General features: G+C 47.2%; 1 protein-coding gene across 3 annotated transcripts in view; it reads right to left on the reverse strand.

Moving 5' to 3' along the window:
- Positions 1-27,065, reverse strand: part of Armc2 (armadillo repeat containing 2) — a 109,615-nt gene that overhangs the window by 73,638 nt on the left and 8,912 nt on the right. For all 3 annotated transcript variants that reach the window (XM_041654012.1, XM_041654011.1, XM_041654014.1), the window contains exons 3-5: positions 25,019-25,091; positions 15,447-15,618; positions 9,094-9,298 (exon numbers count right to left, since the gene is read on the reverse strand). In XM_041654012.1, the coding sequence (XP_041509946.1) occupies positions 9,094-9,298; positions 15,447-15,618; positions 25,019-25,091 (450 nt within the window). The remainder of the gene's footprint in view (positions 1-9,093; positions 9,299-15,446; positions 15,619-25,018; positions 25,092-27,065) is intronic.

A 27,065-nucleotide genomic window follows, 5' to 3' on the forward strand; every position in this document is an offset into this window, starting at 1 on the left:
GGGGTGAGGTTGGTTCCATGACACCTCAACTGTGCAGCCTCACTCTTAGGCATGAGGAAACCCCGTATGTGCACATGTTTGGCAGTACTGTCCCCAGCTCCCACAAAGAGAGAGGCATTGGACTCACCACCACCATATATGGTCATCACTGTGGGTGGACACTGAGAGGACGGACACCTCCCCCAGCTTAAGTTCACATCCTGGGTCAACAGCCACAGTCTCATGACCTTGGAAACCTACTTGGCTCAGGGCTCCCCGACCTCATACAAAGGCAAGACTTCTGCTTAGGATGCCAGGTGTCACACTGAGGGAACTTAGCAGGTTGTCTGTACTATTTTTGTTTTTCTTTGAGTCTACAGGCACCTAGAGGAACAATCAGTGTCTGATGCCAGGTGGGCCAAAGACGTGGCATCAGAAAGGGTTCCAAGTGGCACACAGGACCAGAGTCCTGGAAGAGTAGCTGTGAGCCGGAGACCCAGGCCTCCAGGATGCTCCCTGCAAGGACACAGGCATCAGGAGGAGGGAAGAAATGGACGTTGGTGCAGTTGGTCCATTCCTGGAAAGAGGACCTAACGGAGGATGGGGTCACAATCACTGGGGACCAAGGAAAGAGGTGCTGTCTGGCCAAGGCAAACAGCTCTGTGTCCGCATCTGCTAAAGTTCTGCACAGGCGTGAGCAAGAAAGACAGATACCAAGGGAAAGTCAGAGCTGCATGGGCTGGACGGCTTAGGAGTTGGCATCAGGGTGTTGGTGAGTTCAAGGTGAGCTGTGTTTCCTGTCTCACAGAGAGGGAGAGAGTGGGGGAAGGAACACCCCTCCTTCACTGAGGAGGAGCAGATGACCCTGCCTGTACCACAAAACATGCACTGCTGACGGAAACAAACTTGTATCTTTCCCCTCAAGAAACCCTTTAAATACTTGAAAAATCTGGAGCTGTTACCCTAGTCCCTGTGGCTTACACCCCCTCAAAGCTGTGCGGCTGTCAGTGAGTTTTTGCTACAAGTAGGATTCCTCATCTGTACAGAAGGGGGGGGGGGGGAGCAATCATGGTGCCCCCACCAGGAGGCTGCGGGAGGACGGAATGATCTGTGCTAGTTAACTGCTCACTCTTCAGTCCTAAGCCCTTCAAATGCTGCTCCCCCCCCCCCCCCCCCCCCCCCGGGTCGATCTTCACACCTTTGCTCTACCATTTGTTTACAGTCTGCTGTTTATATCCCTTGGAAAGGGACCCTCGCTCTGAGCAGCTATTTCAGTGCCTGACACCACAACAGCAGCCTTGTTGGTCGCATCCCACCGGTAGATCAGACAACTCCTCTGGCTACATGTGCGGCCAAGGCAGACGTCCCCATGCAGTTCCGACCTCTGCACATTAGTAAATTCCACCCTCGTATCGGCAGTGACTTCCTGCCTATCAGATGTCTTTATGTCCGCACTCAGTCATGCAGAGTAACCGTTCTTCCCAGCTTCCTGCTCTGTGTTATTAAACAGCATCATTAAATTTTTCACAATGATTTTTTTTTGATGTGCCCAAATAAAACAATTCTGGAAATTAGTCACTGGGCTCTTCTATGACATTCTTTTCAGAGAAAGAAAGCCACATTTCATTAGTTGGGACATCCGTCTACAAGTGGAAAGTGAATCGGTGGCCCTCACTGGCGCACACCACCTAACGTGACTCCGCAGTGGGGGCTTTACGGAAGGTGTCATCAAGGTTTGGGCTGTCCGACTCAGCAATAATCTCAGCTTCTGCCCTGGCTATAGGTTAAAGTTGTGGAGAAAAGAGAAATTTCCACGTGGTTTTCTAGGGGCTTCTCCTCTACAGCCGCCGGTGTTTCAGGATGTAAAGTCTCCTGGCCCCTGTCATTGACAAAAGTCTTACGTTTCACTTGGACTATTAGAACCAACTGTCGCAGGCAATGCTATACAAAACTGACGGCGTTCCTGCAGCCCATGGTGAATGGCACAATCAATCATCCCGACCACATCCACTGCGGGACCATAAATACCCCAAGGAAATAAAATAATAGCTCTTTAAAATATTTCAAAAGTATAGATTTTGCTATAATTCATGACCGTTCTTCTAGTTATGATGACAGTTCTTCAATTAAGGATCAGCAAATGTTTTCTTAAAGGGACAGCTAGTATTTTATACATTTATAATTTGGAGGCTAAGTGATAAAGTCAAGGATAAATTATACACGTGTGTGTATATATATGTACATATGATCCTTTAATATTTAAAAATTTTTTAAATATTTAAACCATTTTTAACTCAAGGACTGTAAAAATAATTTAAAGCATATAGACAAACAGGTTTGACTCCTTGGCTGTACCAGTAATAAAATAATATGGGTAATAATAACTAGTTAGATTTGGTTGCTTTTGTTTTTGATTTTTGTTTTGCTTTGTCAAGACAGGGATTCTTCATGTAGCCAAAGCTGTTGCTCTGTAGACCAGGCTGGCCTCAACTCAGAGATCTGCCTGCCTCTGCCTCCTGAGTGCTGGGACTAATGACATGAGCCACCACTGCCAGGCTACTAATTAGATTTAGAATTAAGAAAAAGTCCATTTTAGGAAAAGTTACATCTATAGAAAGTGAAAGGGGAAATTTAAAGAATGATTAGAAGAAAAGGCAAATGTGCAAACTATGAACAGAAGTTTTCTTTGTCTTAAGAAAAGGACATTTCATTTTTAATACTGGCTCCAAGAGGATACTGAATGAAATCAGGTGGCAAATGTCTAGATTTTGTCAGCCACAGAGAGTCTGCCCTGCTGCTGCTCCAGCCACAGAGAGTCTGCAAATGCAAGAGTCCAGCTGAGTTCCAACAAACCTCACCCTCAAAAGCAAGACTTGGGCTTTGGCTTACGACTGCTAAACCTTGCCGTCTTGACACTTTGACTGCAATCTGGAATGTCGCCATCAGGGGGTGCTAGTCCCTTCCTCTTCTGACTCAAACTCAGTGAGAGGGGGTGGGTCTGGGCCTGGGGGGCTGGGCTTCTTTGTGCACCCAGGGCCACACCTAAGCAGCCAGTGTGGAGACACACCTGGAGGGGCCTCAAGGTCAGGCTTGTCACCTCAGGACCCTCACATAGCACGTGGGAAGTGACATGCAGGGCAGCTGCAGAACCATTATGCCCCATGCCTGTCTTCCCTCCGTGGAAACTTCTTCAGCCATTTCAGTCACATTACCCTTCTTTCTTCAAAGAATAACGACTTCATTTCTTTTTTGTGTGTGATATAAATAAAATAACATCTATTATTTGAAAAGGTTCAATAATAATCCAAAGTACAAAGAAGTCTTTAAAAAAATCCTCCCAGATCCCACTAGCCAGAAATAAATCATTATTATATGGTAAATATTGTTCCAGGTACATTTTACATGCACGTGCACACACATGAAGGAGAGAACAGAAGTGTACCCAGAAGGGAGGGTAGGTGGGTAGATACAATAATACCATATATATTATTCTAATGAGAAAGTCTAAACAGAGAAGACAGAAATTCATGTGAAACTGTAGGAACTGCAGAGCTCCCGAGAAAACGAATCTTCCCAAGAGATGTTAGTTTTTAAGAGATCTCTCTAAAGTTAAGAAAAAAAAAATAACGAAGAGCATTAGGACGCTGAAAGCATCACCGTGAAACTATTTCAATGTCAGTCTGAGAAACCTGCTTCTCACCCGAGTGGCGAGATTCGCAGTCACACTTCCTCCCACACGGGGGTTTGGGTACTCGTATTTGACCACACTGCTAAGGTTTCTGCTCTGAAACCATCAAGGTTTGTTCCGTCTTCATAATGCGAAAATAAACTTACCACGGATGCTTTTACCAAATCCTTTTCAATGTGAAGTCTTGAGTTCTGACTCATCATTCCATTGTCTAAGAATTTTCTAGAAAGTGCATGAATACTCTTCCCAGCTTGCTGTCCTTTGAACAAAGGACAGATGACTGCCGATACAATTCTAGTCTCTCTCTTTACTCTCCTCTCTCTCCTGGCACCGAGAGATGCTCAGCTAAAGCCGGAGCGCAGTTTGCCCTTCTCTCCTTTCCTGTGGCTTGCTGGTTGGGCCTGAGTGGTCACCGGATGCTTTCTTCACCCAACCAAGAACTACAGAGTGTATCCAGTGTGAGCTCGAAATGTCGCATTGTCAATTTTTCCATAGCAGATTCTGTTGGGACGCCAATTGTCTATTTGTGTTTAAGTCTTTACTGTAGAAAGTTACGTTTTAATATATCTTGATTTTTCGTTTCTTTTGTTTATCAGCTCTGACTTTTCATGGGTTGTTGCAAACTTTGAGGAAATACGTAGATAACTTGGAAGAATGCCTGGTCCCCAGTTCCAAGTGAGTCCGTGCTAGGAAGGGACCGAGAGGAGATGGGGGTTCTCTTCCAAAACACAAGTTTCCTCCTTCTACCTCACTCCTCAGTCTCCCCACTCATTCTCTCAGCTTTACCCTTTCCGATTTCTTTCTGTGATTTCTTCTGGGCTGCCTCAGAACAGCTCACACTTCTAGCTCCTTCTATTCTAATTAAGTGTCTTTCCTCTACCTGTTCATACATTTCTCTTTAATTTCTTTTACTCTAATTGTTAAGTGTCTTTCCTCTCCCTGTTCATACATTTCTTTCACTTCTTTTTTGAGCACTGCCTTTTGTTGTTGTTGTTGTTTGTTTGTTTTTTGATCTTGAGGGTTTATAAGCTCCAATTTGATTTTCTGCACCCCACAGAGCCCAACACCTTCCTAAAGAGAGAACAATCCAGCCATCCATACTTCCCGTGAACACTTGAGACTCTCGGGTGCCTTTCTTCCGGGATGCATTTTCTTCCTCTCTCTTTGTTATGTTCCTGACGACGCTCGAGTCCTAGGAGACTTCTTATCCTTATATTATTTATCTTATATTATTATAAGTATCCTTATATTATGATATGTCTTTACTTGTTGAGGCTGAATAGAATCCAGAGAGGTCGAGAGCTGAAACCCTAAACAGCCGGTCCATTCCTTTGCAGACTTGGAAAGGTCTACTCCCCTGGTGTGTTCAGAACAACCACTGATGCGCATGCGAGTCCTCTTACATGATAGACAGCGTCTTTGCATTCTAATTTGTTAAAGCAGCTTGGCATACAAGAGAGACCAGCCTTGATCCTTGATCCCCATCCGCCCACTCCCTCTCCCCTTCCCACTCTGCGATGAAAAGAGTATGTCACCCTGAGATCTACCCCACCCTCCGGTCATTTCATGATCTGTATCTTGAGTGGAGTCTCCCACGGGGGCATTTTTCACTTATCTTGAGGCCGCCCACATCTCATCCTTACATCTCATCACCAGCACCTCGGTGAAGACACAGACTGACTTCTAAGGAAACGTTCTCAGAGGCTGAGGAGGTGTGTTGCGCCCCTCAATCTTTTTGCTTTCATCTAGCTTCCATACAGTCTGGAAATTTCAGACTGTTATGTTCCAGGTGAAAACCTAGTCTGGGATATGTAAACGGCCCCTCACCACAGACCCAAGAAAAGAAGGAAGGTAAAAAGAGGAAAAAGGACATCTTGGCAGTGACAACAGCTCTGTGGTAGAGCTGGGTCTAGAAGTTTCACAGTCACTGAACTTGACGGCTGTCTCCATCCTTGGCTCTGTTTGCTCCTGTAGGACTTCCCTTTCCATGGTTGTGAAAGGGTCATCTTAAGCTGTGGGGCACATGATCTTCCCAACTTGAGGGCCTGGAGAGAGGCCACTCTCCTCAAAAGCCTTGGTGTAGCCCAGGGAGTCTGGAAAACATGGATTACTTAGACTGTGTGCTCGGTTCTGAATCACTGCGCTAGCTGGGCACTGGCGGACCCTACTAGCTGGCCCTGGAAAGGCAGGTCAGAGAGGAATGGGCAGCCTTCACTCAAACAAAGCCAGAGCATGTACCATCTACAAAGGAAGCAGGCTAGTTCCCCGTAGGGAAGCTGAAGTTCATGTTTAATAGTTCGGGGTTGGGTCCATTATTGCTTCACTGACATTTTAAATCTTTGCTGCTGTTACTTTTTTTTTTTTTTGCATGCTTTGTTTGTTTTAACCAGGCGCCTCTCCTTCCTTCCTTTTATTTCGTTCTCTTTCCCTTCCTTTGTTCTTTCTCCCTTTCACTGCTTTTGGAGACAGGGTTTAAAATGGCCTGGGATGACCTCCAGCTTGACAGACAAGGGAGATTAGCCATGCTCCCAGGCCTCCTGCTTCTATTTCCCTAAAAGCAGTGTTTGCTGCATTCCCACCACACCAAAGGCCCTTGACATCTTACAAGTAAGGCTTTCAAGCCTTAGTCACCATTCCACAGCCTGCAGCGGAGGCCTGAAGGAGAAGGGAGAAGGGGGCAGTCATTTCCATCAAATACAAAACAGAGCCCTTGGGAGTGTCTGGTGACTTGCCAAGGATGTACAGCTAAATCGAGTCATGGAGAGACCCTGGAACTTGGCTCCCAGTGACAGCCAGCACTGGTCACAGCCATCCACCACCCAGGGTATGACATCCATGTAGCTGCCCTTGTTCCCAAACCACGCCAACTGGAACACACTTACACACTTAAGTACTTATGCGTTACATAAAGGGGCTCATGGCTGCACCCATAGGTGGGTGGAAGGATGGATGGGTGGAGACAGGCAGCACACTTTGACAAAATGCCAGCTCTCCTGAGCTCAATCCCTGTGGTGACAGAGTAGGAGATCATGGGGTGTGGGTGAGAACAGCCCTCTAAACCTCCACAGAATGTCTAAGGGGCACGTGCAGACTGTAGCAACCGGCACACACAGATGACAACAACAGCCTCCTGAGTGTGTGTGAGCGGCTTCTCTGTCAGGGTTTCGTCACTTCCTTTCTGATGCTACCTTGCTGAGCAAATGGGTTACCCCCCTACCCCATAATAAGTATAAAGTTAAACTCCAAGGCACACAAATCAATGCGAGTTTGCTGAAATAAACGGTTCTTTCCTCGCCTGAACCAGAGAAGCTTGGAGGATCCCAAGTGGGGAGCCAGCAAGTCCTCCTTTGCTAGGTCCTTCCATGAGCTCCCATTGCTCCTCAGCCCACACTCAGCGCCAGCCCCCAGTTACCCCCTCCCCCTCTCCCTACTCCCCCCACTCCCCTTCTCTCCCACTCCCTGCCCACTCTTCACCCCCCACCCCCATCTACCAGCTCCTGCCAGTGCATCTCACCGACGAGGCTCTTTTTCTCTTTTTCTACTTTACAGTCTCAGGATTAGGATCAAAACGAAACAAAAACCATGCTAACTAAGGAGAGGACGCACCCGGCAAACATGGGAATACTCCACTGCTCAGTGGAGGCCGTTTCTTGGAATTACAGTCACTCAAATGTTTACAAGAAACAATTATTGAATGTCCCGGGCTGATTCACAAGCGTAATTAATGAGAGAATTGCTAAGAGTTTCCATTTTCTTGTTTGCTTTCACCCCACTATATAAACTTTTCTGTTGGCATTTCTTCAGAAAATTCCACCCAGTGCCAGACGGAGGCAGAGGCTGATTCAGGCAAACTCCAAACTCCACACCACCATCCCATGAGACAAAGGGAGGATGATTAGCGATGCTGCCAGCGCCTGGGCATTTTGAACAGACAGGAGGAAGGGCCTGCACAGGTCCCTAATGGCTTTGTCCTTTGCTGTTTGTGGGATAAAGTATGTCACTAAAATGCCCCTGCTGTTCCAGAAAGACAAGGCATAGCGAACCCTGGCATGTCTGATTGTTTCACAACATCTGAAGTTTCATGGCAATAAACAAACAAATGGCTTCGCTCTTGTCTGCCTGTCTCTAGTCAATTTGCATTACTGTAAGGATGGGTGAAGGGGAGAGATGCTCTCTTCCTGTGGGGCACAAGCCCTGCTGCTTCTCCTGCCGGGGTGACACAGAGTTCCACAGCCTGCATGTCACCACTGGGAAAGGAACTGCCTGCCTGTGAGGGCTCGTTTGATGCCTCCTGATCGGCTCCCAGAGTCCTAATTTGAAGTTGTTCTCTTCCACTTATGGCAATATGTCATCTTTCCCCTAATTTGAAAGATGTCCTGAACGCCAAGCAACATCACAAGGACCTCTAGGTTGCCTACTATAAATTCTCTGTGCGACACTCTTTAGGCTCTGTCAGCCTGACAAGGTCAGCTCAGCTACACTAACAAGCTGCCAGTGGCCACTTCGGGGGTGGGGGTGGGGTGGTCTGTGTGGAAGAGCCAGCATCAGATCCAGAATCTAAAATGAGAGGAACAAGGACTCGGGGCCTAAAACGGCCAGTGGAATTTAATCTTGTTAAACAAATTTGAACTGGGCATTTGTCCATGATGATCCAATGGAAAGTTCTAGAAAAAAAAAAGGGGGGGGGATCTTTAACTGAGTAAGCCTGCTTATCTTAGTATCAGTACTGACCAGGGCTGGGACACGGCCTGTCCTCTGTTCTCTCTGCTCCTCCGACCTCTAGACCTAAGGTTTTAGTAAATCACCGTGGAAGGAATGGGCATGAAGCCCACACAAGGCTTCTCCCTCCACTACCCCTCAGTGTGGTAGAAAAGAGCTTCTGGGAAGCCCTATCTAAGAATGATACATAAAATCCACTTCACAACGTTCAAGTATGAGGGGAAAACCCATCCCTCGGGGTGTTCCTGTGTTAGCCACTAGTTAGTACAATAAATATATTTAAACCAGTGTCCACTGGAGAGTAACACAAGTGCCTGCTCTTGTGGAATTTACAGCAGTGGACTAAAGCAAAAGGTGGTCAGGGGGGACCCCAGGCCCAGCAAGAACCCCAAATACTACAGAGACAGAAACCTTTCTTGCTCATCTGTCACTCGGGGACTAGCTGAAACCATCCAACTTCACCTTCATCTGACAGCCCTAGGGTGCAGCATCCCAGCTGCTACACATAGCAGGGTTTCAAGGATGAACTGGGAATAAGGGAAAGCCAACCCTATTCAACCATGAGGTGAAAAAGCCCACTCCTATCATGCATTAACTAAAAACCACGCCTATAGAAGAGGGCTAAAACAAATCAGTCTGCACCAGACAGAGCCAGTTGACTGACAACAGCTACCCTCCCCCTAAAATCCACAGCAGAGAATACTGACCCTCGGCTTTGGAGGTAAGACGGTGGACATGGTTTCTCGAACGCTTCTTGCTCTTTGGTTTCTCTGAAACCTTGGTCATAAGTAAGTTGGACTGGACGACTCTCTAAATGGCCCGTGGAATGTGACGCCGTTAAATAGGTCCCATTTATTTTTGATGTAGACGTCCCCACGGTAACAGTCTCCTTGGATTCCTCCGTGGTCTCTGCTGAAATAGCAAGGAGATGTTTTCTCAGCACATTTCTTACTTCAGGAATTGCTGCCTTCTAATGCTTTTTTTTTTTTTTGTAGTCTATGGATTTGTATAAAAGTTACCCATGACTTGTAATCAAGTCTGGAGATTTTATGGTCAAGAGCTCTCTGAACATAATAAATACTCTACTACAATTTTAGTCTTGGCACCATCGTTTCTGTGGATAAGATATGAACAGGATATTAACTCTACTGGCTTGATGTCTACTTGAAAGAAAACATAGGCACTTAAGTTTATGACTCCCAGACACCTGTAATCTCAGCCAATCGGGAGGGAGAGGGAAGAAGTTAAGAAGTCCAAAGCCTTTACAACATAGTAAGTTCTAGGCCAGCCTAGCTTACAAGAGATTTAGTGTCAAAAAACCCAAAATACAGCCAGAGCTGTTACACAGAGAAACTCTATCTCAAAAAACCAAATAAAACCAAGCAAACAACCAAACAACAAAATCACTAATATAATTAATAGCGTACCAAGGCAAGCGGTACATCAGCGGTGGAGGCTTCTTTATGCACAGGACTCACTTGGGCCTTTTTATAAGGAGCACACAGTCACAGAGTGCACAGTGTGTTTAATAAGGGCAAGCGACAAGCAGAAGAGAAGTGGAAATGGCCGAAGGGGACAGAGAAGGAGACCGAAAGCAGCTTTAATGGGGGATGGAGAGTGTTAGGGAAGGAAGGTGAACACCCACACCCATGAGAGAACACCCATGAGAGTTTGGAGCAGGGTGACCAGCTTGTGCAGGGGCTCGGAGGCATGGGAGTGCCCAGGGTGGTGGAAGAAGAACTGTAGACAAGCCTGGAGGAGGAGGGCCAGCCTCAGGGTCCCAGGGTCCCAGGTCCCAGGTCCCAGGTCCCAGGGTCCCAGGTCCCAGGGCGGTGCAAACATGACCCACTGAGAAGGCTTCCTGAAGAGGGTCAGATAGGCTAGCAAAATCTCAGCCCACCTCCAAGACGGAACACATGCCGAGCCTAGGAACACAGAATCTTATACCAAAAACGTAACTTCCCTATCAGCAACCAGACGTCAGGAGTAGCTTGTCATCCACCTGCCCCAGCCGAGTCCATGTCAAAAGGGAGGCGAGGATAAATCTCCCTGAGTGGGTGAGGGTTGGGAAGAAGCGAGCTTCACGTAGGAAAACACTTCCGAGTTTTTCTGTACTTACTTAGAAATCAGCAAACAAGGCAAGTGAATGACGACCGAAGCCCCTCTCCACCTGCCCCTGCTTTCCAACATCGCCATTGGAAGTCATAGGAGCGGCAAAGGTTGGTTGAAACGAGGAAATGAAGACCTGAAAACTGATGTTAAGTGACCCATGGGCATCAGAGCCAGAATGGAGCCTCCAGGGCACCAGCTACAGCTCCCTGACTCAGGGCTTTGACTTCAAGTCCATTGGACTCGGTTCAAGGGCAACCACCTGAGCATCTGCTGAGTGGTGTTCATCTCTCTCAATTCCCCCACCTTCTCCAGCCACCTCCATATCAGGCACAGGGTAAGAATGAATTGGTAGGGCTCTGTACTGTGACGCGTATGGTGTTGGCTCACTCAGAACTTGAGGGCAGTGCTACTCCCGGAAGCCAAGAGCCCATCCTCTGGCCTGTGCCTATCTACTACACCAACGTAACCAGCCGTGCTTCCAATTTACCAGGCACACGGTTTAGATTATCAACCACTTCAGTCCCTCACTCTTGCTCCTGCATTTTCTTCACTCACTAATATACCTATGAAGGAACACTACGTGGCAGGTGCTGCCCACGTGACCTACGGTCACTGATCGTCCAGAGGAGACCACAACAGTATTGTGTTCTGCTGTTGTCACCTTGAAACTGTTGATTTTTAAACAAAGTTCTCCAAATTTGTCTTTTGCACTGAGTCCAGCAAATAATACAATGGCACCTCCTGAGGTGCACTGTTGGGGCTGGAAGGGGTTCCTGAATGAACGCTTGGCTCCTGGGGTGCACTGTTGGGGCTGGAAGGGGTGCTGGCGATACTGCTTAAGGAAGCTGTGGAAACTCTGAGCGGGCCGGGCCTAGCAGAGAGATGTGGGTTTCTGGTGGACAGGCTTCGAGGTTCGTAGCTCCTAGGATGCAGGAAGACAGGCAAGGGCCTGGGATGTATTAGGCGAGAGCCAGATCACAACAGCTGTGCTTGCAAAGGAATTGGGACTCCAGTCCCTTAAGCAGAAGCCAGGAAATATGCTCCGTCTCGTGTATTATAATACCTTGCTAAATAAAGATGGTATTTTATAATTTTGGATGGGTGGGGTGGGGGGGAAACCGAGGGAACAATGATGTATTAAGGTATGAAAATCAGTAGTCATAAATCAGCAATGGCTACTTCCACACTATAGTGGCAGAGTTGAATATATTGGACAGAGATGAAATGGACCATCAGGACCTAAAATATTTACTGTCCAGGCCTTTATGAAAAAGGGTTTCTGCCTTCTAGAACAGCTAGTATTTGCCCAGCTGAGTTCTTGAGAGGTTCCACGGCCTGGTCAAGTGGAGGAACACAGAGTGAATGGGCCACGTCTGGCTTTCTGTCCTGTCCAGAATAGCTCTCTCCCCACTCTAGAAAACACAGCAGCAGGATGCGCAGTGCCTCCCTGACTTGCCTGAACTCTGGAACTTTTCCATGGAACTGCTATTAAAGCTTCACCAGCAGCATCCTCTGGAATTTTCTGGAACTCAGTGTGATCATCGTTCTTGGAGGCACAGAGGTCCTCTGAAGGATTTGAACCAGGGGTGATGCTATCTGATGTGTTCCCTTCGGAGCCTCTTAATGCTCAATGGGACACAGACTCTGCACAAGTCTCATGGTCCTCGGGCTTAAAGGGGTAGGGTGTCTGCTGGCAGCACCAGTCACGAGGATCTTGGCATCTCCCCGCCCTGCTGACACTTCCCAAGATCTTGTGTTGAAATCCTGCAACCCCCTGAAGGGCTAAGGACAAATCTAAAGGGAGAGGGGCAGGGGTGAGGCAAGAGGTGGAAAAGGTTTTGGGAGTGGCAGAAAAGAAGGATACAGACTCGGTCCATGGGCTTGGTGATGGAAAATGTGACAGGGACTGGGATACAGTGGCGTCTGCCCTGGGGCCTCTGGTTTGGATAACTGGGGGTGGGGGATGGGAGGAGTCAGCTATTGTTCACCACTTCTAGAGTCAAACCTGCCTTCTACACTAAGTGTACCTATGAGGGTGACCACATAAGACGCTGTCCCTTCCCTAGGCTCAACCCAAGAATTCTAAGTCATCACACCCAAGCTCCACCCATGGGGTGTCAGTTACGAAAGACTTCACACCCAGGGAAAGGCACACCTGAGGTCTCCAGGCTCAGATGGCTTTGGGGCCTCAGGGACCCTACAAAGCACCTTTTCTAGACAATAGAGAATATTGCTCCTGCATAAATGACAGGGATTCCAGGCTGGGGCAGTTCCAGTTCATTTTTAAAAATTGATATGCGCTTTTAAATGACAATGGCTTCTTATTGTCATTATTTCCTGAGTGTAGATACAGAAGTCAAAGATATGGGCTGCGGCCAAACAGAACAGGTAAAGAGCTGGAAGGAAGACCCACCGCAGTGTGTTGGGAGGCGCTGGCTTCCAGCCAGGGACTGGGCCACTGAGGCCTTCAAGCCAGGGCCTGGGATGCAGAGCAGGGCGGGGCAGGAAGCAGGGAGGGGAAAGCACTGAGGACAAGGACAGTGGGAAGGCTTCTCTCCCTGGTCCCCTTCACACCAGCAGGAAGACGTGAGCAGTGAACTCAGGTGCAGACATGTTCATTTGGAAGACACCCCGAGCTCCCGAGACCCTTCTCATCTTGGCAAGGCATTTCCTTTTGCTGTTACCCATCCCTTCTGGTCTGACGACCTGACCCTGGACCCAAGAAGCAGGATGACGGGACGAGTGCCCGGAAAGACTATATTTTGGGGATCATTTCTATACTTTAGCCTCAAGTTCCCCACCCAGTTGATGCTTTCATGCAGCTACAGCTGAGATGCGCTGTTCAGCTAAAACCAGAGGCCGTGTTGTCGCTGTCCTGATTGTTGTCCTGACCATTTGAGGCAGGCAAAATCAAGTCAGGGCCACTGTCATCATTCCCAGGATCTTCATGGCCCTCCATCCCCAGCTCCCCCACCTTCCCCATGGCTGACCATCTTCTGCTCCTGAGCTCACCCCCGGATAGGGCCTCTCTGTCTGCCTGTCCTTTCACCATGGACACTCTGACCACAGCTTGCTCATGGCTGCCTCAGTGCCATTCAAGGCACCTTCACCCAGCCCCTGAGCTGAAGAAAGTGCAGTCACTCCCTTCCCTGCTATGCTTTTATCCTCCTCGCAGTCTGGGAGGACTGCTCGGTCTCACTCCTTTGTTCTAACATCATTCCTCTACCATCCCTAACTGAGGATGCTCTGAGGACAGGCCTTGCTGGCCTAGAACGGTACACTGCACTCCGTAAGAAGCTCAAGCAGTAACAGACTGAGTGACTGTCTCAGAACAGAGACAAAGGGGGACATCAAGCTGCCAAATACATGATCTACTTGGTTATGGCACCCTGGTATGATGCCCGCCCCCACCCTTCCTCACAGATTTTACCTCTCCCTCTATAACCACCACCAATGGGGAAATATCTGACATGAGCCGGGGTCACATGGGACCTGCTGATCTTATCCCAGGCTATCTCGACACCACTGAGCTCCAACCATTCTCCTACGGAAGACATAGTTCCTCCAGATCTGGTTTTTTTTTTTTTTTTTTTTTTTTTTTTTACAGGAAGACATAAACCTGGCTCCTCCTCCTCCATCCTGCTACCATCTACATGTTGGCAATGAAAAGAAAAGATTCCAATCCAAACAAATCGGATGCTCAGATGGAAGTGTGTAGCGCAGATGGATGCTTTTGACCACCTGGATCATGGTGGTCCAACCCCTCTTTATGGGTCCCTAACGAGGAAGGCCCGGTTCAATCCACTTAGGATGAAACAGCTCTCTACCCTGCTGAGCAGGGGCCATAAGAAACAGCTTACAGCAGACTGCACTCACTCAACAGCTGGAATCTTTTGACCCAGTCCTTGGCCTGCACCCTGCAGATCCTGAGGGCTCTCATTACTTCTTCTGTTCTACTTCCTTCTTTCAATGTTAGAGTTATCTACCAGATTTCTTGCCATCCCACCAATCCTTCCTCCCATCCCTGCCCTTGGGAGCCTGCAGTGTGCCTGGGGAGAGTCTGATCCACCTGCTACACTCCTTACATGGTGGCATCTTTGTCCTCCACTTGCGGGTCTCGACACACAGCCAGCGCTGGTATAGCAAGAACAAAAGTCCCATTCAACTCAAGCCCACATCTTCACAAGGACCAGAAAGCAATTAAAGCTGGCGCTGGCGAGCAGCACGAGACTCACAATCCTCACTCATTTCTTTGAACTATTTTTTTATATTTTGATGTATTTACGGTGCGTGCACACACTCAGGGGGTCAGGGCACAGGTGTGGAGGTCAGAGGACAACCATCGGGAGTCGGTTCTCTCCTGTCACCACTTGGGTTCCGGGGATCAGACCCAGGTTGACAGGCTAGGTGGGAGGGACTTTTACCCACTGAGCCACTTCAGTGCCCAATTCACATTAATTTCTAATGAAATGAACAACGTTTTAAAAACTCTACCCTAGGCCAGATGGAGGTGGTGCATATCTTTAATCCCAGTCCTTCAGAGGCAGAGGGAGGAGGATCTCTGTAAGGCCAGCCTGGTTTACAGAACGAATTCTAGGTCAGGCTCCAAAGCTACACAAAGAAATTCTGTCTTGAAAACCCAAACCCAAAACCAAACCAAAATAAAACAAAAACTCTACCCTAAAAATTATTTCTTTTTTCTATGTCAGCCATTCATTTGAAAACACCTACTCTAATATTCTCTTCTTACGAGAGTAATGTTTGTGTTTCAACGTAGTGAATTTAGATATTCTTTACACATCACCGGAGAGAAATACATAAATCATTTTCTTAGCTACTATGTGGCCAATATTAACAAAGTCAGGAAAAATTATATAAAAAAATAGCTTTTCTGTGCAAATTCAAGCAGGATGCCTGTCTGAGTCTGCAGGATGTCACACAGCCTTACAGTGGGCGACAGCATGGGCTCTGTCAGGCAGGAGCGTTCCCTGGGACGCAGCCCTGTAGAAGCGTGCGCGTGCACCGCTTATTCTTCTTATCTTGGCGGGGTCCGGTGGAGGTTTAGGGAAGGAGAGGCGGGCATCCTCCTCTGTGGCGGGAGATGCTGGAGCTCTGGGCTTCTGCAAAGAGAGTTTTGAACACTGGCATGAGTCTCTGTGTCTCAAATAAGACTTACCATCGCCACCCTGGAGCTGACCCTGCCTCTGCTAGCCAGTGCTTGACTGCACTGTAGCCTCTGGGTCTACCATCTCATTGGCCCATCTTACTTAACATCATATGTACACAAACATACACGCACACATACACACACTTGGACTTACATATACATATGTATATAAATAGACATCCACACACATACACACACGAGTACACACATACATGCATGCAGACATGCACACACATGTACACACATATAAACAGACATATACATACAGATACACTCACACATACACAGATACACACATAAATACACACACACATACACTTTTTGGTTTTACCAGTGTATCCTATGGACAGTACTGCTACACAGCTTAACATATTTGATTTATAAAATCCAAGTTACCTGTTCTAGCAAACAGCTATCTGTGCAAGAGACTGTAATGGTAAATACAATGCATTCAGCATGCTTTGCAATGTGTTGTGCAACGAATCTTTTTCTGTCCTGCCAGCCATCTCCCAAATAACAACACAGATACTTATTATTATTAATTATGAAAGTTTGGCCTATAGCTTAGGCTTGTTCCTAACTAGCTCTTACAACTTAAATTAACCCGTTTATATTAATCTATGTTCTATCACATAGTGTTCTCTCTTCCATCTTGCACCTCCTGTTTCCTCTCCACATCCCCTGGTGTCTCCTGTGAACCTAGATTCTCCTCCTCTTCTTTTCTCTCCTGGAAATCCCACCTATACCTCCTGCCTACCTATTAGCCGTTCAGCTTTTCTTACACCAATCACAGTGAATGTATCTTAGTGCAATGTGTAGAGATCCCACAACAGGGTTGTGGGCAGTTTAGTTCAGAAAATGCTTGTTGGACTACATGTGGAAACTCAGCTCTGTTAATGAGCACTTGGGACACTGAGGCAGGAGGATTCAAGTTTGGACACAGCCCGAGCTACAGAGAAAAACCCTTTTTATAAAAGAAAACAAAAAGAAAAACATTTATTGGCATTTATTGGGCACTGATGCGTACTCTAAGCACTGAACACACCATGGACTCCACAAAAGCATGTTGTAAGGATACCTAAATTTTTGATTCATTTTTAAAGAATGACAAAGCATAAAAAATTTATATTATACTTCTTATATAAAAATGCTTCCTTTTATGTCTCAAGAATTCTGATGCAGATACCCTCCAGAAAATTAACAGTATTGTCAAAATTCCAACCCCTTTAAGGAGTTTTTGCTTGTCTCCGTGTGTGTGTGTGTGTGTGTGTGTGTGTGTGTGCATGTGTGTGCGCTTGTGTGTGTGTGTGTGTGTGTGTGTGTGAGCACATATGTGTGCCTGAGGACATTCACCCATGTGAGGACACAAGGAGGTCAGAGGTCAAGCTCAAGGTGTCTTCCTCAGTTGCTGAGGGATATGCTCTCGTACACTGTAAAGATTTATCACTCATATTAGTTTAATAAAACTCTGATTAGCCAGTAGCCAGGCAGGAAGTATAGACAGGGATTAAGACTAAGAGAATTCTGGGTAGAGGCAAGACAGAGTCACAAGCCAGATATAGTCACAAGCTAGATACAGAGGAAGCAAGATGCGAACGCCTTACTGAGACAAGGCACCAAGCCATGTGTCTAGACATAGACAAGAATTATGGGTGAATTTAAGTAGTAAGAACTAGTTAGTAATAAGCCTGAGCTAACAGGCCAAACAATTTATCATTAATATATATGCCTCTGTGTGTTTCTTTGGGGCTGTATGGCAATGGGGCTGGGTGGGACAGAAACTTCTGCCTACACACTCAGTTTTCCACATTATTTTTTTGAGACAGGGAATCTTACTGACGCTGGAGCTCAATTTAGCTAGGCTGGCTGTTGAGCAAGCCCTGGAGATCTGCCTATCTCTGCCCCACAGAGCTGGGGCTACAGCAGGGGATACCAAGCCTGGCTTTACATGGGGCTAGAGATCAGGACACACATCTTCACACTCGTGCAGCAGCGTTCTATCCATTTGCCCATCTTCCCAGCTCTTCTGTGCCCTATTATTTTTTTTTTTCAAGACAGCATTTCACAAATTCTCCTTCTGCTCCATGGGCCAAGTGCTGGGCTTACAGGCATGCATCCCTCCTCCTGCTCTACTTCTTTTTAAATATCTTTAAGATATGTTTTTATCAAGCTCTGACAGTCACAGCTCCCTGCAGGCAAACTCCCACAGGTCTGTGGTTTCCATCTAAAGCAGGAAGTTCCCAGTGTCAATGTGGCCTGGTTGCCCTGTTGACCCTGCTTCCAATGTTATCTGCCTAGGAAGAACAGCCATGCAGCAGCAAGGGCCTCTAAACAACAGCCAGACACACTGGAGGGAGAGCACTCAGTCACTTCTGCAAGACATGAAAGAAAAACTTCTACCCAAGAAGTTAATCAGCAAATCTTTTAAAAACCCAGTGGGAAATCCTTATCAGATAATTTGGGGGTGATGATGGTTGAGGTCACAATCATCGCAAATACTCATACAGAGCATAGGAACTCTCACAGTATGAGTTCTGCTAAGAATGTATTTCAACATGAAGCTGGGCAGTGGTGGCGCATGCCTTTAATCCCAGCACTCAGGAGGCAGAGGCAGGTAGATCTCTGTGAGTTTGAGACCAGCCTGATCTACAGAGAGAGTTCCAGGACAGTCAGGGCTACACAGAGAAACCCTGTGCTGAAAAGGAACCAAATGAAACAAAACAAATAAAAAAAAATCAAAATGATGATATTCGTTAAAATGTTTCCTATTTATCCTCTTGTCCCTTTGCATCCAGAATTGGTTTACAAACCAGAGCAAAGTAAAAATGAGTCAAATGATTTCAGAAAAGGAACTATTTTAAAGGCAGGGAGAAGGGTAAATAAGATATTCAGCATGGTGGACAAGGCCAGTCAGGGAACAGGGTGTCTTCCGTGGCTTTGTGACCTGGGAGGCCATTACCTCTGAGTTTGTTCAGCTGTGACTCAGCAGGAGCCTACCCTACACACAAACCCTTAGCTCCCTAACAGGAGTTAAAGGCTCAGTAAGGCTACTCCCTTCCTTGTGCGCTGCCCCTGCCTAATACCGCACTAGCTCCCATTTGCTCTTAATCAAGGTCTAGCCTGAGCAAAGACTCGGCCTCTCACTCGTTCATCCACACTGATAGTGCCGACCCGTGTAAAGCGCTGCCCCTTTACGTTTTAGTATCGCCAGTCCATTGCAAAATAATACTAAGCATGTGACTTGTGCAGGAAGCTGGTGGTATGAGTAAAGAGATGAATTCAGGAAATGAACGCTCCACGTATAAACAGGAAAGACAAAAGATGCAGGCATAATTCGGTGCTGAAGGTCAGTATGCAGTCTTTTTGTCTCAAAAGACCCTGACACCTGCTGGAGGCGTGGTCAACCTGCCTGCTGACTTCACTGGACTGAAAAGCACTGAACAGGGCGACCCCCTGGCTGTGTCTGTGAGACTGGAAAACCTGTCCTGAATGTGGGAGGCACCACCCCACAGGCCAGGGGCCCAGGCTAGCACAGGTGGGCTCTTTCTCAGTCTCTTGTTGGCAATGAAGAGAGCACGTTCCTCTGCTGTGTACCTCCCGTCGGGATGTTCGGCTTCAGCCTGGCCCAGACGCAATAGAGCCAAGTGACTGTGGACTGAGAACTCAGAAACTGTGAGCTGAAAGAAACTCTCTCTTTAGCTGTGTTGCTTGGAGATTTTGCAATGGCAACTGATAACTGCCTAACCCTTGAGGCTCAAACCGGGCATGGCCTTGTTGTGTCATTGTGGAGGAGGGCTTTGAAGTCTCATATATGCTCAAGCCACACCCAGTATCTCAGTTCTACTTCCTGTTGCCTGTGCAAGATGGAGAACTCTCAGCTCCTTCTCAGCACCACGTCTGCCTTCAGGGCACCATGTCCGTCCACCATGATGATAATGGGCTAAACGTCTGAACTGTAAGCCAGCCCCAGTTAAATGTTTTCCTTTATAAGACTTGCTGTGGTCATGGAGTCTCTTCACAGGAACAGAAACCCTAACTAAAACAGCTCTGGATGATTCAGTCCTCTGAATGAGGGCTCACAAACTAATTCCCCTGAACAACCCAAGAGCTATAGGAGACACAGTCAGCAGAGCATCTAAGGGTTCTGGCTGGCCATCACTCACCCTAGCCTCATCTTCCAGACCAACTTCTGCCCTGACTTCTCAGATCCCCAGACAGAAGGCAGGGTCTGCCCTCCCTTACATGAAGACAGGAAAGAGGTCGGTGAGATCCCACTTCAGAAAGTTTTTCATGAAGGAACTTGTAAGGCATGAACACACACACTCACACACACACGTATGCATACACACTACAAGACCTTTGAAAACTAGAAAGCCATTCTTTCTCTAAGTCCCCACCTTCCTTGAGATGTGATGGCCTTGTGTGCATGTTCGCCCCTGTAACTTTCCCCACAGGTTCCTGGGACTCTCCTGTCACTCGACACACTGTGACCGTGACTAGAACGTTACTGTGCATTTCAGAAGTGGTGAAAGAGAAAGACTGTGTGACATACCCACTGCACGTTCCCGGTCCTGGATTGTCTCTTTCCCAGGGCACACTGGAGTCCTGTCTTTTTAAATACATTGAAGTTTTGTTTCGCTCGCCTAACACATGGACCTTGGTTCTTGTCAAACACTGAAGACAAAGTCATCTATGCTGGTAGGAGTCAGCATGGTGCTGCCCCGGGGGTGAGGGCAGTGGCTGGGGTTCCTGACCATGCACTGCCTTTGATGGTGTTAGTAGTGTCTGCTCCATCCTTTAGATGTCTGGCTGCTGAGAGCTAATTAGTGTAAAGTGTATTAGCTGCGCTTCCACGATGTCTGCCTTTTCTCTGTGTCAATACAAAGCTGATTAGGAATACTTGGAGCTGAAATGACTGGGTTTTGTACATTTAGGAGGTAGAAGGACACTGGCTACGATGGTGATGATGTTAGGGGCACCGTTTTTCATACGATCATGCCTCCGCTGGCTTTGTTCAATCCACTGAGCGAGCACTTACTTCTGTGTGTGCAAACTGGAAAGCCAATGACTGGAGAAGAATAAGAAGAGGAAGAAATACCCCCCAGTTTCCCCAGGGCTGCTGCAGAAGCAGGGAGCTGCTGAGCCAGGAGAAAGATGGAGCCGGGTTTCGACACAGCAGGCAGGTGTGACCATTAATGGAAGCTGCAACAAATTATAGTGTTTTCCCTGTCCTAGAAGATTACAGGTGCTGACGGGAACCCTCCCGAGCCAGTCAGGTCAGTGCCAAAGCCTGGGCACCCCGGCCCAACAATGCCGGCTTAGGTCATTCCCAGAGCCCGGGCTGTTTCAATTCTGAGCATCCCCTGGCTTTCTGGAGGGTATGGTAGGGGCATAGGCCAGCCAGGAGAGAAGAAATAGGGGGTTCAAGAGCTTTGGTGATGTGGTCAGTGCAGGAGCTCAAGCAGCTGGCTTCTCAGTCTCTCCTCGCCGTCTGCTAGGTATTTTTTAAAGAAGCATTAAACGGCAGAGCGTTTGAGAAAGTCTCCAAACCCAGAAGGGGGTTGTTTCATTCTTTCCAGATACTTTCAGCAAAGATGCTCCTTAGCTATGGGGTGCTCTCCTTTCTCCTCCCCCCTCTCGCCAGGAGTTTCTTCCTCCCCATGCTGTCTCCTGCCACTCTGATTTTTCAATGTACTCCTGTCCTTGTCACTGGAGTGGTTACTACAGGCAAATGTTCTTTTGAAAAGGTGCAGTGACGCAGAGAAAGGAGGCAGAGGGTAGGGAGCGCAAGGTCATTTCAGGATGTTCTGACCGGCAACTTCAAATTTTCGTTACGGTTTAAGCTGAAAACAACCTTCATATAAAATTTCTTAGACTATTTTTCCTTTGAACATCATACTCAAGCATTCTGAAAAACGAAATGGGTTTCACAGACCCAGAGCAGAGAGAGAACCAATCTCATCTAGTCTCTTCATCCTGGAGCCCTGCGATAGTGCCCGTGTAAAAAGTACCATGTTCAAGAGACATTTAGGAGCAAGCGTACCCCAATTGAGTGACTTCTCCAAGTCAGCAGTAATATGTCCAACTGCCTTCCAAGACCGCAGGCATCAGAGTCATGTGTCAACAGCAGTTGGCAAATAATTTCTGAGATCCTGTTTTATCCTCTGCAACATAAGGAAACTATGATCTTCCTCACGGATATTCCAATTTGTATTTAAAAAATATTTGGAGACAACTGGGGCCATTTGGAGACAGGCTGGTGATACAGTGGAGGAATGATGTGTTTTCTGAGCTGTGGTGTCAGTTCACAGAAAGGAGACTGCCTAGGATTTTCACCAGATGCGCACCCACGTGCATCTCTATGGATGAAGCATCACGATGGCTGCACCTTCCTTTCTAACAGTCCATCAACACAAATACACCCACAAGCAGACACACATGCACACATGCACAGAGTGATAGAAACTGAGAAGCAATTTGACCAAGGCCCCATCTCCATGAAAGTCTAAGACGCTGGCAGAGGTCTGTGGGAAAGGTGCCTGAAAGACGGAATTGGTTGAGGTTTTCTGTAACACCCTCTCCCTGCCCTGCCAATGCTGTCAAGCATTCAGGAGGTAGGCTTACTGACTAGAGAGGGTGAAACTTGGCCTCTCCAACTGGGTCAGTAAGTAAGGGTCCTCTAAAATAGGCCCTGATTGATAAGTATCAGGAACTTACTATAAACTGAGTTTTCCTTTTTTATTTATGTGTTTTTGAAGCACTGTCTATGTTGAACAGGCTAATCTCCAGTGTGCTATGTATGTACTGGGATGAACTTAGAAGCCTCCTGCTTTTACCTCCCAAACCCTGGGATTCCAGGACTGGACTGCCACGCCCCACAGGCACGACTATTAACTGAGTATCAACATACTAAATGCTCAGAGTCCCTACCTTCTTTCTCCGCTGGCCTCTGAGCATCAACAACCAGACTTTGCCATCTCAAACAGAGCCTGGTGAAGAGCTGGGCCTAATCAACAACATGACCCAGCCAGACTGCCTTAGTGGCAGGGTTGGCTAATACCACCTGTAGACCCAATTCTAGCCATATGCCAAAACCCAGTACCAGGTCCCAGAAGGGTTTCTAACATGAAAGCCAGAGACCAAAACAAACTAGACTTTCTGCAGGGGCTATACAGGGAGAGCCGAGTTGAAGACCACCAAATTATATCTAAAGTTCTACACCCATGAAACAACAGAATACTACCTAAAAATACAAATTAAAGGTTGTGGGAAGTGAGCTTTTGGAAATTAAATATAGGAAAACAGAAATGAAAAGAACCCAGTAAGTGGGTTATAAACTACCAGCACGCAGCAGCACGAGGCCCGGGCACACTGAGCACAGCTACGGATTCACCCCAGAGCACCTTGGGGGGACAGAGATAACCACAAGCCTGCCCACAACAGGCTGAGAGAGAGAGAGAGAGAGAGAGAGAGAGAGAGAGAGAGAGAGTGGACGAGGCCATAGAGAGCAAGCAGGCCGGCGAGCGTCATTCCTCAGGCTCTCTGCTTCAGTTCCTGCTTCCAGGTTCCTGCCTTGGCTTCCTCTAATGACATAACTTATAAGCTAAATTAACCCTTTCTTCCCTAAGCAGGGCTTTATCATAGCAATAAAAAGCAAATCAGAAAAACTGGGGACAAGGAGGAAAATCCTACCAATTTTCAAAAAAGAAAACCAGGAATCAAGTGTCGTGTCATTTACTCCCCACACACCCTTTCTATGGGAAAAATGCTCGGCCCAGAGCAGGGCCCACACCACAGAGAAGGGATGCAGGAGACAGGAGAGCTCCCGCAGAGGGAGGAGGTGCCTCCCAAGATGATGGTGAAGGAGAGCAGGGCCAGGCACCGAGAGCTGGGGAGAGGACAGCACATCTGGAGAGCAGGACCAGGCACCCAGAGCGAGGGAGGAGACAGCACACCTGGAGAGCAGGACCAGGCACCCAGAGCGAGGGAGGAGACAGCACACCTGGAGAGCAGGACCAGGCACCCAGAGCGAGGGAGGAGACAGCACACCTGGAGAGCAGGACCAGGCACCCAGAGCGAGGGAGGAGACAGCACACCTGGAGAGCAGGACCAGGCACCCAGAGCGAGGGAGGAGACAGCACACCTGGAGAGCAGGACCAGGCACCCAGAGCGAGGGAGGAGACAGCACACCTGGAGAGCAGGACCAGGCACCCAGAGCGAGGGAGGAGACAGCACACCTGGAGAGCAGGACCAGGCACCCAGAGCGAGGGAGGAGACAGCACACCTGGAGAGCAGGACCAGGCACCCAGAGCGAGGGAGGAGACAGCACACCTGGAGAGCAGGACCAGGCACCCAGAGCGAGGGAGGAGACAGCACACCTGGAGAGCAGGACCAGGTACCCAGAGTGAGGGAGGAGACAGCACATTTGGAGAGCTCTCCCAGTGAGATGACTTGATATGATGCCCATGTCCCCAAACACAAAAAGATGATTTGGATGAGTGGAGGGCAGTTTGAGGTTGAAATAGAACGAATCCAAAACTAAAGACACAAGGTAGCTGATATCAAGAAGGGAGCACAAACTGATACAGGCGAGATGAAGCGAGTATCATCAGTTAACTTATTAACTATTAGCTCAAGGTCAGCTTCTGAGCCCTTATTGACTCAAGGGTCAGCTGTGAATGGGTTGAAAGCTGGACTAAGCAAACCCACAGTGCATCTGTGTGAGAACAGTAGTAGGGCAGGAAGAGGGGTGCGTCTGATGAATGGTGGCAGAAGCACAAACCGCTTGAGGCGTCTTGGGAAGTTCTCCCTAAGAGCAGCAGACGAAGCCGTCTAGGAAGCGCCATAAGAAACCCACGGGGCCAAGGACAATGAAGAATAGGGGAAGGAAAAGACACTATTTTTAGTGACTTCTGTTTGGTTTTTTGGTCTCCATCTCTCTCTCTCTCCCTTTCTTAAAATATATATACATTTATATGTATAATTTACATTTTTAAAGTACCCACACATGTGTGTATGGCTATATAAAGTACATATATATTTAAAACATAAATATACAATTTTGTTATAGATAATTATTAAGATAAAATAACAACTTTTTAAACAACAAAAATATGAAATATTGTCTAGCAAATGACTTTAGTTCTTCTTTACTACAAAATTACAGGTACGCTACAGGGGCATTTCATTAGATATTAAGCATTATATTTAAAAATGTAAAGGCATCAGCAGACACATTAAATTGTTAGTACACTTGGGTCTACATGATAATATCCTTAGGGACACAAGTGCTGACTCCTAGTATTTGTGGCCAAGTTTATGTCCTAATGGCGGTGGTGACAGAAGGTACTCACCAGCTCGAGGGGACTGAGACGGGTGCCGGAGATAGGCCTGGAATCCGCTGACTCAAAGCTGGAGGCATGAAGGCTACAGAAGAGATGGTGGAGAGGGTTAGTCTGTGAAGGACTTCTGCTTCTAGTCTACGCTAGTACACTCTAGGTAGAAAACAATGCAGGCACGTTGAGAAAAGGCAATTTAAGTGGGTTCTAACACTCAAAACTGTTAACCACTTTCCTACTACTTTTAGGAAGACTTAAACCACTGAATAATGAGTCAGACATGGTGGCACATGTGTGTAACCCAGTACTCAGAACACGGAAGCAGGATAATGAGCACAAGTCTAGCCTGAGGTATATGATAAGACATGGTCTTACAAACGACAGGAATGCAACTCTGTAGAGTGCTCAGTGTGTAGAGTGCTCAGTGTGCAGCGTGCTCAGTGTGCAGAGTGCTCAGTGCATAGAGTGCTCAGTGTGTAGAGTGCTCAGCGTATAGAGTGCTCAGCGTGTAGAGTGCTCAGTGTGTAGAGTGCTCAGTGCATAGAGTGCTCAGTGTGTAGAGTGCTCAGTGTGTAGAGTGCTCAGCGTGTAGAGTGCTCAGCGTGTAGAGTGCTCAGCGTGTAGAGTGCTCAGCGTGTAGAGTGCTCAGCGTGTAGAGTGCTCAGTGTGTAGAGTGCTCAGTGCATAGAGTGCTCAGTGCGTAGAGTGCTCAGTGTGTAGAGTGCTCAGCGTATAGAGTGCTCAGCGTGTAGAGTGCTCAGTGTGTAGAGTTCTCAGCGTGTAGAGTGCTCAGCGTGTAGAGTGCTCAGTGTGTAGAGTGCTCAGTGCGTAGAGTGCTCAGTGCGTAGAGTGCTCAGTGCGTAGAGTGCTCAGTGTGTAGAGTGCTCAGTGTGTAGAGTGCTCAGTGTATAGAGTGCTCAGTGCATAGAGTGCTCAGTGTGTAGAGTGCTCAGTGTGTAGAGTGCTCAGCGTGTAGAGTGCTCCAGTGCAGAATGCTCAACACGTAGAGTGCTCAGTGTGCAGAGTGCTCAGCATGCTCAGTGTGCAGAGTGCTCAGCATGTATAGTGCTCAGCATGCTCAGTGTGCAGAGTGCTCAGCGTGTAGAGTGCTCAGTGTGCAGAGTGCTCAGCATGTATAGTGCTCAGCGTGCTCAGTGTGTAGAGTGCTCAGCATGTATAGTGCTCAGTGTGTAGAGTGCTCAGTGTGTAGAGTGCTCAGTGTGTAGAGTGCTCAGTGTGTAGAGTGCTCAGTATGTAGAGTGCTCAGTGTGTAGAGTGCTCAGTGTGTAGAGTGCTCAGTATGTAGAGTGCTCAGTGTGTAGAGTGCTCAGTGTGTAGAATACTCAGCATGTATAGTGCTCAGTGTACTCAGTGCTCAGTTATATAGAGTGCTTGTTTGGCCTGCCAAATCCTTGGGTTCAGTTCCAGCACTGCCTAAAACTGAATGTATGGAGACACTTGTAATCCCAGCACTCAGAAAGTTGAGGCAGGAGGATCATTAGTTCAAAATCACTCTTGATTACACTGCAAGTTATAGGTCAGCAGGGTCACCTCATGCTTTGTCCAAATAATAATAATAATAATTGAAATAGATATACTTTAAAGCCTTTTTGTTGTAACTTTATAAACTTTATATGACAGTCACTATTAACTATTTCATTTCAAAGTAAGTTTCTTTACTCGGTGTCTAAAATTATCTTTAGGAATCTTGGTCAAAAATCAAACTCAAAAAAATTGTCTTGAAAAATCGATAAATATAATCTATCATATTAACAAGTTGAAGAAAAATCCTCTGATTCTATCATTAAACACACACACATAACAACACCTAGAAAAGAAGGGGAATTTTCTACCTTGATAAGGAGTATCCACAAACATTCCCACTCACAGCTGCTTTTCAACCATGTCCAGAAGTCACAGTTACTTCAGAAAGGCAGGAAAAGGAAATAGATGGCAGATAGACCGGGAATGAAGAAACCAAAAAACAAAAAACAAACAAACAAAAAAAACAACTTTGTTTGCTGAAAGCATTATCTTCTCTGCAAGAAGGAATACAGAACTG

The sequence above is a fragment of the Microtus oregoni genome, unplaced genomic scaffold (genome assembly GCF_018167655.1).
Source record: "Microtus oregoni isolate MIOR12 unplaced genomic scaffold, Mior012 000006F_ref0000085, whole genome shotgun sequence".
Taxonomy (NCBI): Eukaryota; Metazoa; Chordata; class Mammalia; order Rodentia; family Cricetidae; genus Microtus; species Microtus oregoni.